This window comes from Ascaphus truei, chromosome 5 (assembly GCF_040206685.1).
Source record: "Ascaphus truei isolate aAscTru1 chromosome 5, aAscTru1.hap1, whole genome shotgun sequence".
Lineage (NCBI taxonomy): Eukaryota > Metazoa > Chordata > Amphibia > Anura > Ascaphidae > Ascaphus > Ascaphus truei.
Genome location: NC_134487.1, coordinates 62,845,175 through 62,858,843, shown reverse-complemented (window position 1 = coordinate 62,858,843; position 13,669 = coordinate 62,845,175). Strand labels below are relative to the sequence as shown.

General features: G+C 40.3%; 1 protein-coding gene across 7 annotated transcripts in view; it reads left to right on the top strand.

Moving 5' to 3' along the window:
- The window catches only part of PTPRZ1 (protein tyrosine phosphatase receptor type Z1), a 213,986-nt gene that overhangs the window by 63,382 nt on the left and 136,935 nt on the right, over positions 1–13,669 (top strand). For all 7 annotated transcript variants that reach the window (XM_075599926.1, XM_075599930.1, XM_075599928.1 and 4 more), the window contains exons 3-4: positions 8,096–8,275; positions 12,931–13,082. In XM_075599926.1, coding sequence (XP_075456041.1) covers positions 8,096–8,275; positions 12,931–13,082 — 332 coding nt within the window. The remainder of the gene's footprint in view (positions 1–8,095; positions 8,276–12,930; positions 13,083–13,669) is intronic.

Below are 13,669 nucleotides of genomic sequence, written 5' to 3'. Positions count from 1 at the left end.
ATTTTTTGGGTAAACCCATAGCCCAAAGATACGAGGCCAGAACCTGTAGTCTCCAGGTCAAACCCGCAGTGGTGGCAACCCTGCTAATAGGGCTTTCTTAAGTCCGCATGGAATACAGCTCTGTGCTGCCTGGTGGTATAGACTAAGGTATAGAGTAAGTTTGCCATGTGAACCCTCTACTACAGACTTGTGTCCTTTTTCAATAAAAAATCTAATTAATTTAACCTTTTCAGTGCCCTTTTGATATACTCACAGGCCCTGATACATCAAACGCCCTATTGACGTACTAGATATGTCATAGGGCAGGGGTGACCAACTACAGTCCTCAAGGGGCACCAAGAAGCAGGTGTTAGGGTTATCCCTGCTTCAGCAATGGTGGCTAAATCAGTGGCTCAATCATTCTGACTGAGCCACTGATTGATCCACCGGTGCTGAAGCAGAGATATCCTTAAAAGCTGACCTGTTGGTGGCCCTTGAGGACTGGAGTTGGCCACCCCTGTCATAGGGAAATGCTTGTTTGCACTGCCAGACGAGCCAGATCCAAACAGAAGTAGAGTCCCCTCCATTTCACTTCTGTTAGCTGGGGACAGTGGTGGTCATGTGTTCGCAGATGAAGTGGAAACATGAACGAAAATGCCTCAGGCGTGGTTGCACTGTGGTGCCGCTGGCCCTCTTGCACTAAAAAGGTAAAAAACAGCTCGGAACAATATCAAAATAAGGTTGACAATTTACTTCAAAAGGTTGAGCTCATTTCCAAACTGGGTACGTTTTTGAAGGAACGGACCTTAAATGTTTTAGGCGTCTCTATGTATTCTGTAAAGATAAAGGAGATTGATGAGTGATTGTCAGATATTACACATACAGTACAGTACTGATATTAATCATTGTTGACGTGGTATGGGCATTTAGCAGAACAACTAATCTAAACATAAACACAATAAGTGTATTTCATAGAAACAAAATAAAGAAACAATATGAAAAAATGTGCCACGTGATGTTGTAGAGCAGGCCTGCACAACTTGTAAAGCGAGAAGGGCCGAACTGCTCCAAGGAAAACAGATTCGGGCCGCACGGGTAAAATCATCATTATTATCATCATCATCATCATCATCATCATCATCATCATCATCATCATCATCATCATCATCACATCTCCCCCAGCACCTCGCATCATCATCACATCTCCCCCAGCACCTCGCATCATCATCACAACTCCCCCAGCACCTCACATCATCATCACATCTCCCCCAGCACCTCGCATCATCATCACATCTCCCCCAGCACCTCGCATCATCATCACATCTCCCCCAGCACCCCATCATCATCACATCTCCCCCAGCACCTCGCATCATCATCACATCTCCCCCAGCACCTCGCATCATCATCACATCTCCCCCAGCACCTCGCATCATCATCACATATCCCCCAGCACCTCGCATCATCATCACATATCCCCCAGCACCTTGCATCATCATCACATTTCCCCCAGCACCTCGCATCATCATCACATCTCCCCCAGCACCTCACATTATCATCACATCTCCCCCAGCACCCCATCATCATCACATCTCCCCCAGCACCCCATCATCCTCACATCTCTCCCCCAAGCACCCCATCATCCTCAGATCTCCCCCAGCACCCCATCATCCTCACATCTCCCCCAGCACCCCTCATCCTTCATATATCTCCCCCAGCACCCCTCATCCTTCATATATCTCCCCCAGCACCCCTCATCCTTCATATATCTCCCCCAGCACCCCTCATCATTCATATCTCCCCCTGCACCCCTCATCAACCTTTGCGAGACTCACCCTCTATCTTACACCCCATCTCTCCCCCTCACCCATACACAATACTCCCCCTCCACATAACACATAATACCCCCCTGCAGACCACACACATTCCACCCTCCTGCACCTCACCCCCCCTGCACCTCACCTCACATCACCCCACTATACCACCCCCCTGCACCTCACCTCACATAACTCTCTCCCCTGCACCTCACCTCACATCTCCCCACCCCACCTCCCCCCCCTGCACCTCACCTCCCCCCCTGCACCTCACCTCACTCACTCCCCTGCACCTCACCTCCCACCCCTGCACCTCACCTCACATCACTCCACTGCACCTCACCTCCCCCCTGTACCTCACCTCCCCCCTCACTCACTCCCCTGCACCTCACCTCCCCCCTGCACCTCACCTCCCCCCTCACTCACTCCCCTGCACCTCACCTCCCCCCTGCACCTCACCTCACTCCCCTGCACCTCACCTCCCCCCCCCTACACCTTACCTCAAATCACATCACTCCCCTGCACCTCACCCCCCCCCCCTGCACCTCACGGCGGCAGAGCAGGCAGGACTAGCACACTTGGGCAAGCTAGCAGCTCGTGGGTGGGAGAGGAGGGGGAGAGCGGCTCGTGGGCGGGAGAGGAGGGGGAGAGCGGCTTGCTGGCGGGAGAGGAGGGGGAGAGCAGCTAGTGGGCAGCAGAGGAGGGGGAGGGTGGCTCGCGAGCGGGCGGGAGAGGAGGGGGCAAGTGGGCTCGCGGGGGGGAGAGCAGCCTCGGGAGGGAGTAGGACGGGGAAAGCCGCGGCGGGCCGCACAATGAGTGCAGGCGGGCCGCATGCGGGCCACATGTTGTGCAGGCCTGTTGTAGAGGTTTTAGGAACTTGTGTGAAATAGAAACACACTCAAGTGTTTATTGCACATGGGCTGACATACCCAACCATATCAGAAACATGTTATAGTTATAACTATACCAACGCCTTATTTATATAAGGATGTGCGCCATTTCAACTATAGCACTTTTTAAAATGATCTATAAAGATTAAATTGCATTACAATGCATTCACAATTTGACATAATTGCTGCCTCTTATTTAATAATTTAAGGCTGTGGCTTCACCACCATACTTGTGTCTTATTTAATTGGGGTTGGGGGGGAGGGGATTGCATCTTAAGGTAGACATGCATGTTCATAATACTAACTGAGCTGCTGGTTCCTATTAATATACTTCTTATTTTCCATCCTCCATTTTGTAGGTAATATAAAGCATCCCTCTGATATTTGTTTATATTCGGTGTCCACATGTCTTATTTAACATTATTTTTATCTAGACCAAAAGGCCAACTTTTAAATATTGTAATAATTACAAATGTCTTGGTGTTAGTAATTTCTGCCTTTACTGTGTATAGTTCTTTCAGTACATTGGTTGCTCGGGGCGTGTAAACTTTTCCATTAAATAAGTACTGGGGAGGGATTTTTTTTAGCATCTTATGAGTAAGCAACACAGGCATTTTGTGGTTTTACTTTATTCTTTATAATTTTCATGTTGTCTCTTGTTGTCATGAAGGTGACACATTGTGATGAGGATTTCTGTTTCACTGATATAGAGAGAGGGATGGGGAATATGGGGAGAGAGCTCTTACGTCAGCCTTGAAATAGAAGCTAAATTCTGGTGTTATACGGATGGGTAAATGGAGACAAAGGTAGAAAGGCAGAATCCCTCTGAAGGCACTCTATACTTCTCGTGATGTAGAATACTGATCAACTTCAGATTCTGCTGGGTCATTATTTTCTGCTGTGTCCACTACATCGGATACTAGAATTAATAGGCTGTTATGCCTTATAAGATCATTTCTACCCAGCAGGCTCCCCAGAGAACCACATTTATTCAGCAGTTGTGTATGTATTTTTTATTGCAGAACACTAAATTCACCACACTTAAAGTTGACACATCATATTCTCATACATTATTGTGAACTTGCCACAGTGTTCACTATAAACTGTAAACATTTGAGCAATTCAAAAAACTATTGTATCGATGCGATGGTTTAGATATTTAACAACACTTATCTATCTAATTCAACCACCAGCAAGTAACCTACTATTACTATACCAGAACCGATATTGATCACCACATTTGTTGGGGTCAGATACAGATGGGACCATAGTACCACAGTCATCTGTCAACTTAACATACTAATCTGGTTTTATAACACTCTTTGCTGACTGGTTGAAAAGACTGGGTATTTCAGTATAGTATACTGTATACCCATTCGTAACTCAACCCGGTGTGGACAATTATCTGCTATACTTTTATACTAGTGTGTAATTTGTATACGTCCATGTTGGTTATGGATTGGCCATAGATCTATTCACCAATCTGTATATTCTATTTTATATTATCTATATTAAAGTATTTGAATAATTATTCGTCCTACATCACTAGAAGTATAGAGTACATTCAGAGGGATTCTGTCTTTCTACCTTTGTCTCGATTTCTGTTTATCACCCATTCTTTACATACACTGGCGACACACTTTATTCGAGCTTGGCTAGTCCCACGAATTCGGGTATACCCGGGTGTATTGAGGTTTGTGACTGTTTTCTGCCCGAGTACATTGAGTTATTTTCCAAGCAGGGATTGAAGCATTTTATTCCCGCTGGCTGCAATACTGCACAGTATATATATATAAACTGCATTACAATTCATGAATTTATGCCATCTGGTAGACACGCGAAGCATTGCAGCCTATTAAATCCTAATCATTATCATTTAACAGATCAGCCGCCCATCAGCCAGGCATGAACCCAGGCTGGGAAGGCAAATGCAACGGGGCTTGTCAGAGGTTAGGAGTGGCGCATTCCAGGTATCTGCCAGGTACATACCGGGTATTTACTCGAATAAAGTGTGTCGGTGCAGTACTGTACTCTTTATTGTAGTACACTTATTTGTTGCTATAAATAAGAAGAACTTACAGAAAAGAAGTTTCAATGAGAAATAAATATTTTAGAATGCACAATCACCATATTGGGAAATTATGTATCAAGCATTAGGAAAGAAAGCATTCGGTTTACTGTCACATATTTTGTGGCTGAGTGGTTTCCCAAACCACAGTTTGTTGATACACAAAAGAAAAAGGAAAGTCCCAGACACAGAATTAGATACATGATATACATAAAACTATAATATTATATATAATTTACATATTCTTTCACCTTGCACCTACAATCAAGTCAAAAAAGACAGAGTGCCTTTCAACAATCTCAGCTGGAAGTTTCTTCGTCACCTCAAAATTAACATAGCTTAGACAGAGCTCCCCATATCTCCTCCCAAACCAGCCCCAATTGTTCTGTTCTCCTCCATTACAGTCAATAACACTACTATCCACCCAGTCTCACAAGCACGCTGCCTAGGGGTTACATTCGACTCCTCCCTTTCCTTTTCCCGACATATCAACGTTGTTACTAAATCTTGCCATTTCTTCCTTCGCAACATTGCTTAGATACGCCCCTTCCTACTGTATGTTCCATAACCGCAAAAACACTAATGCATGTCCTTTGTTTTCTCCCATATTATATACTGGAACTTTCTTTAATCTGGCCTCCCTGCCTCACACTCTCTCCCCTACAATCCATTCAAAATGCTGCTGCTTGAATCATTTCCTGCTCTTCCCAGACAAGTATCTGCTTCTGACCTCATTCTCTCTCTGCTGGCTTCCTATTCATTTCCGTATAAACTACACTCCTCAGCACCGCCATACTGTATCGCTCAACTCAGTTGACCCCTTGCTTTCCATCTAGGGGGGAACATTTTTTGTTGTTGTTGGGGGGAGCATCTGCACCTTTAAAATGTCTCTTCTAGGGTCAGCTTAATAGCAAAATGCTATTTTCTTACTTGCTGTATTGTCATAAATTGAGATTGTATATTACTACTGGAGCCTTAAAGCAACAAACCCACACAAAATGCAAATAGATTATTTTTTTTAGAAGCTTGGGTTCCCCCAGAACTGAATCACTATTTTCAGCTCTGGGGATCCGCCAGGTCCTTACACCCCACCATTCCTGGTGCTAGTGTTTCCCATTGAGAGTTCAAAATGACCACCAATATCGGACCAGTAGGAAGCTGCAACATCATTGGTTGCGGATTCCTATTTGTCCATGGATCTAGCTAGATTGTTTCCCCAGGAAGAAGCTCCAGCATTGGTGAGTATACCGGTAATATACTCATGAACCCAGAGTTGAAAATAGGTTAATCTCTGGATAACCTCCTTGTTTCAATTATGTAAAAAGAAATCCGTAAAAAAAAATCCTAGGCGGGGTTGCTGCTTTAATGTGCTTGATCAGTAGAAAAATATTATAATTCTTAGCAAATTTTTTTATAATTTCCAGTTGAGTTGAAACACAATTATTATTTCCTCACTCATGGCCTCATTTACTTGAATGAATGCACAGTAAATGTATTATATGTATTGTTAGGGCATGATTTTCTTTCAATGGCAGGCAGAAGCTGGCCGCAAATCCATCAATAAGTCTAAGCCATCATCTGTATATGTTCTAATCACTCTGTAATTATGCTTACATGCTATTTTAAAGAATATAAAGTCAATGCCATAGTAAGTAAAAGGATTACAGGCCACTATTTCTACCCCTCAGGCTAAATCACTTATAAACAATTAGAAAAAAAAAGGAAGTCTCACGCGATGCCTTTTATGTTATTTCTGTTTATGAAAGTAATATCTGCCGTATACTGTACAGTAGCTACAAATGTTTTGCTTGCTAGTGAAACTGGGGACCAGGTGGACTAAACCCTGTTAGGTTATTTAATCTAATGTTAACCTAAAATAACATTAAGTTAATAATAATGACCAGTCACTAAAGCAGAGAACTTCACATTCACCCAGTACTACTACTTAAATAACATGTGTTTATAATTTTTCCGACCATAAGTGCTAGTCAAATACAAAAGGAATTTTCCGTCCAACATTGCATAGCCACTAAAAACCGTTCATGGTGACCGAGGGAAATAAAGGTAGGTTATTTAGACAAGATAATGACAGAATTGTTTTACTAGAGTCCCAAGTGCTATATCCCCTTAAACACACCTTCAAATAACACATGGAGAGAAAGTTGTGCAGAAAAAAATGACACACCTGAGACACCTGGGAAATATGCTAATAAAATTAATTTGCAAATACGATCAGGTGTCTCTGCACGTGTTGTTTGAAGGTAGGTCGTGAGAGCTAACGCCACTTTAGGTAAGACATGAATTAATGGTAGGTTATTTGAAGCTGACGCAAGGCTGTGCTAACTTACTGGCTACTGTTATTGCGTAATATAAAATGAGTGCATTTGAGTTCAATTTAAGGAACATTACATCCTTACTATTTTAGGCAACCTAATGTTTTTTCTTCTGATTTAACAGAGCTTAGTGGATCTGTGACGTAGAATGTATGATTTTAGCATAACTTTTGTCTTTAACCAAAGATGTATTCTTCACTGTCAGTTAGTTTAGCGTTTGTTATACACAAACAATCTGATTGTGAAATCACTGAACACAAGATATATCATGGACGTGGCTTCTTTTCTGTCAAGTCACTCTTTACCATGTGATGTGAGCCCACACAATTAACCCATTAGGGCTATTACCCCTTAATTTAATAGTAGTCCCAAAGGGAGGGAGGGGGTGGCTACATTCATTTTATATAACCTTCTCAAATCTCTATAAGAAAGACAATAGGCCATAATAAACAGCTATAGTGATATATATATATATATATATATATATATATATATATACATATACACACACATATAGTATATATAATCCATACAATACCGTATGGCACCACCTTGAGAAAGGTCCCACTGGGGGACCGAAACATCGGTTTATGTGTCTTTTTTTCAATACAAGTGCTGTCTCCTGATCTCGTACTTCAAACGGTATCGTATGGTTTATTATTGCTTTATGGGACAAGCACCCAATTCTTTCTACTTCCAAGTGGAGTGCCTATATATTATTTATATAATATGCACAATGTTAAATAAAATATTGTTAATGTAAAAATGCTATAACGATTTGTAAATTGTTTGTATATTTGGAGCTTTTAATTGCTTTGCTACCATTTCTTATCCCCAAAGATTTTTTAAGTTTCATACATCATTGGTCATTTTTCTATTATAAACTATCTTTTTCCAAAAGTCTGTCTTAACAGAGGAGCGTAAATACTGTATTTTAAAAAAATGCATTTACACACACTATAGTTATATGAAACACATCATCAATAAAAAAAGCATAATTATGTATTTCTACAGAAACCTTAAACCAAAATAATTGGGTGAAAAAATATCCAGCATGCAATGGCGCCAAACAGTCTCCTATCAACATTGATGAGGATCTCACACAACTGAACACAAATCTGAAGAAACTAAAATTTCAGGGTTGGGAGCAAGTGTCCTCTGAATATACCTTAATTCGCAATACTGGAAAAACAGGTAAGATAGCATGTTCATTTTCTTATTTTCTGTATCGTGAGGATTATAGTAATTATCTCAAAGGAATGCGAACAAATAGTCTGCAGTTTAGAAATATGTACTAAATCTGCCTACAGAAACGTTTTAAAAAACAAAAAAAAATAATCTTCTTTGAAGTGTTAATGTTGCATATAATTATTGCATATTGTTCAGATAATTGTATACCATGGTGCTTATTTCAGACTGTCTTGCCCATTCTGTATTGGAAGAGATTGCAACACAATTGGAGTTGCATTTTGTGTTGCAGGCTTTTCCTTAAATGTAAGAACTAAATACATATTTGTTATAGAGGCTGCACTATAGATGTAGTAGCAATCAAGTTTTTACATCACTGGGCCTGTCTTTCTGTTTTCTTTTTTTTTGTGTGCCAAATTTTAGTTGATTTATTTATCCATATTAAATTATTAGGTATCCATGAGCCCAATTTTCCGAATTTGTGTAATTACATGCCTCCTAGCCTTGATAATTAAAATGAGTTAGCTTTGTTTTGCCACACTTGCATTCGGAAGTATTTTCTGACATCTGTAAGTCAACGGCATGAAAATGTACATATGATAAAGCAATGAATAGAAAATTCCTTATTTAACCTTTTTTAAAAGCATACTTTTTCTGCTAAATTCCCTTATCCCAATGCAAGGCAATAGGAGTTTTAGAAATCCTGTGCATTTTTATTCCAAATCTTCCTAAAAGAAACTTTCAAATGTTGGCCAGTAGTGAACATTTTTGTGTGTTACATAGTTACATAGTAGATGAGGTTGAAAAAAGACTTGTCCATCAAGTTCAAATTGCTAATTTTAGACGACAGATACTTATTCTATATTTGTATTTACAGTACTGTATATTGATCCAGAGAAAGGCAAACAAAAACCCTAATGAAACATTATTCAATTATGTCTCGAGAGGGGAATAGAAATTCCTTCCTGACTCTTAATATTGGCAATCAGATTACTCCCTGAATAAACATCCTTCCCATGTTTACTTATTTGGTATATCCCTGTATACCTTTCCTTTCTAAAAATAGAACCTTTTTTAGAAGATTTCTTATTGTATCTGCAATCACAGTCTCCATGGGTAATGAATTCCACATTTTAACTGCCCTTACTGTACAGAAAACTTTCCTTTGTTGCTGGTAAAATCTAATTTCCTCCAACCTTAAGGGATAACCCCGAGTCCTTTGTACTGCACGTGGGATGAATAGTTATTTTGAAAGCTCCTTGTACTGTCCCCGAATATCTTTGTATAACGTTATCATATCCCCTCTTAGATGCTTCTTTTCTAAAGTAAACAAATCTAAATTAGCTTGCCTCTCAGACTGTGGGGCTTATGCAGAGAGGTACGTACCAGAAAGGCTTAACGGCAATAAATTCGCCACAGGATTGGCATTTCATTTCGTCCTATGCAGGGTACTCCGGAAGCCCGGTGTGCAGTAAATTGTTAATTTGGCGAGTTTCACTTGGCGTGAAACTCGGCATTCAGAGGCGCGCGGTATTTGGCCACCATAAAGCCAACTTTTGCTGGCGGGCACCATTTTACACAAACGCGCCATATAGTAGCTCCGATTGGCGCATACATGCGCATCGGAGCTACTGGAATAGTGCGTGTTTTTAAAATGGCGAAATCAAGCTTCTCGCCACCCGTCTGGCTAATAATTTTGGAAACTACATAATTCTGGAGGATTGGACTTTTCCCGCCAAGTTCTCGCCACGAACTCTTTGAATGTGGACATTTTTGCCACAAACCTGGCGAAACTGTCCTTACCGTACCTCTCGGCATAAGCCCCTAAGTCAGTATTCTGTAAAAAAAACACTACCACGTCTGAACTGGCAGAGAGATCTGCATGAAACTTCATTAATTCGTTAAATTCATTAATGAAAACCGAAAGGAAATCTATAACACAATACAGAGAGCAAATTGGGACATAAATCCCAATTACGTGTATTTTGCACAGTGTCAAAAGCAAAAATGATTACATATAGAGCATTGATTGAAGAAACGAATAGGCATTGTTGTTATACTGAGCAGAGGCAAAAACATTGATTATTACATCTGAACTGTCAAGAACAGACTAACAATGTTACGGCCCATATTTACTAAGCAGTGTTTTGCCGTGAGACACCTTCAGGTGCTTACAACCTATTGACTTGAATTGACTGTAAGGTGACTTCCAGCACTTGCGGGTGTCTTATATCAGTACGCTGTTTAGTAGATGTGTCCCTCAGTCTTTTACCAATTATTATTTAAAAAATTACATTTTATTACTTATGTAGTAGTTTGAAATATATGCCTTAGCTGATTAACTGTTGGAAACCAATCTTCACTTTATTTTCTAAAGAATAATATTACATTGATTTCTCTATAACCTTGCCGTCTACAGAGGTCTTCACAGTATGTAAATATGACGTTCTAATAATCGATGTGTAATTAACATTAGCACAGTGGGTGACAGTAGAATACTGCCCTAGAGATCTTGAAATTCACATTTTCAACAAACCCAGTGAGTAAATGACAACAAATGACCAAATGTAATAGATCAGTGGTTCCCAACCCCAGTCCTCAAGGACCAGTAACAGTGCAGGTTTTAAGGATACCCCGGCTTGAACACAAGTGGTTCAGTCACAATGATTGGGTCACTTGTGCTAATGAGAGGATTGCCTTAAAACCTGCACTGTTAGTGGTCCGTGAGGACTGGAGTTGGGAACCACTGTAATAGATGAATACAAAAAAGTATTTCTATAGGAGGGGTTTAAGATAATAATACAGATGAAGCAACACACACTGTTTTCTGCACCAAGGCAAGCTGCGGGATCTGCCCCAGTGCCGAAGGATTATCACTGCGGTGGTCCGACCCAGAAGCATGGACCCATCGCAGCACAACTGCAGCAGCCATCTCTGGAGCTGCAGCTTTGAGTTTTTCCAGCCGCAGCCCTGTAGACAGTCTTGCTATATCTGTCTGTCAATGCATCAAGCATGATTAATATACAACATCCTGACTCCTTTTCTTCCATCCTGGTTCACTTATGTGTCTGGAACAAAATCAAAAATCCAAACCAGGAAAAAACTAACCTGCTTTAGATTAATGTCAACAAATATCCCCAAACAGCCCAAAAATGTCTAATTGTACTTCCTAGCAGTCAACGTATAAATACAATACTAGAGAAAAAACCCAAACGATGGGATAGAAAAGTGCGTAACACAGTTGGTGTACACTTGGGTTATCACAAAAATTCCAGATCAATTTATTGCAACAAATAAATAATTCAATCCAAATTAACATCGCCGCAAAACAAGAAAAACCTGGGGTGTTTCCGGCGGGGCATTTCTGGTTTGATCGGACCATATGATGGGACAACTACGTTATGTTGGTGTCCGACTGAAGATTGAAATAGGGACTTGAGGGGGGAGGACTTCTCAAAGGAAATATGTAAATCTATCTTTTCCAGTTTTTGTATACATCTATTAATATTACTCGCATATAATTTCCTTTTAAAGAGTTAATTTACTCATAGTCACATTTGATTATTCAAGTCAGTCGTTTGGATGATATCTTGGTTTGACACATTAGTGCTGTATATGTAGTGATTAATAAGCACCGGGCACTTCTGCATTGGTTGTGTGGTGTATCTGGATACCTGTATTGAATATGTTGTGGCCCCATAGAAAAGCCTGACTTATTCAATTAGTTTTGTGCTATTTAATTGTGTTAATTTATAATATTCCCGGTCGGATTTTAACACGACTGTGCCCTTTACAAATTATATGGCGTTTTACTTGTTTTTTAATTGTTTGGGTGTATTCTTTTAACATTGTGTTTTTTCTTTAAAATAAAAAGAATTTTGAGATTTGTACTAGTGTTTTTTCCTATTATAATCACTGTATTAACAGGGGTGGACCTTGCAGGTTCCCATCGCTGTGGCTTGCTTTTGTAGAACACATTAAATGTGTTATTCTTTTACTACAAAGATCATGATGAGAGATATATCTAAGGGTTCCATAGGGGTTTTAACTCTCTTTTGTGAAAGATCCAACCTTCTGTGTCAGTACATTGTTCTTTATTAAAGAGAAACTCTGAATATATGAGTCATAAAAGATTATTTTAAAGGCACACCACATGTAAAAAAAATATGTCCTTTGGTGTCTGCATCAAATGTAAGAAATCTGTTTGTTGATTTCTATGTGATTGGAATTATAGTATGATTCTCAATCAGAGTAGTTTTTTTCCAGATCGGATGTACCAGTGTATGCATAAACAAGTAGGGAATAATGGTGCAAGTTTAAATGAGTATCTACATTTAATGGAGAAATGTTTAGTCTCTGGATTTGATACATGCCCCATTTTTCCATAGTCTGAATTAGGGTTATCAACGTTCAAACAAAGGGGCACATACCATCATTATCCAGTTTGGAACATCATCTGGCTATGATTTACAGTGATGATAAGTGGCTTCCAACGTTTTTTCAGCAGATGTGCTGGTATTACTTTTGTTGAGATCTTTAAGCCATTCTCTCGACCTTTTGGGTCTATGTAATTAATCATTTTGTAGAAACCCTAAATAAGTTAAATCTACTTTAAACATGTTTTCCTGCACTCTTGAAACTAACGTGATTTTGCTTTTTAGTGGAAATTAATTTGACAGACGATTACCATCTCAGTGGCGGTGCCTTAGATTCAACATACAAAGCAAGCAGGATAACGTTTCACTGGGGAAAATGCAATGTATCTTCAGATGGTTCGGAACACAGCTTGGAAGGCCAGAAATTCCCCTTGGAGGTAATTTTTTTCTGTACGTCTTGTAGAAAAGCCTTGTGGAGATATTTTAGAAAACAACAATTTTATGGAGTGCCGGTATCCCCCTGCAGAATTTAAATCCCACGCGACACACAGGAATTTAACATGGCGGGGATACCAGCACCCCATACCGCCTGTAACTCGGGAAGTAGGGGGTCTCCAGACCTGAAATCAATGCGGTTCAACTCTGAAAATCCCCAGCTACAATACTGTAATGCTAAAATTAAATAAAAAACCTGCAATCGCCTTTTAGAAGTTGCTCAGGTAGAGTGACTGATTCAGTCCATCTCTTACTGCGTGTTTCTTACAGACAGGTAGACCCCGGTAGGAATAACACTGCAGGGACCCCTGTGTGTGGAGGAGCAGGAGAAGGCTATGAGAAGCAGCCCCCATAGTTGTTAGATTTAGGGTCTTATTCATTAAAGTGTGAACATTTAGAATCTGCTCTTCTATGACTCTACTCAGCTCAATTTTTAGTCATAGTGTGCATGAGCAGAGGGTCTCCTGAGCTGAACCAAGTTGATTTCAGCTATTTCTTGCTTCCCAAGATAAAGGCCCCAGTATCTCCG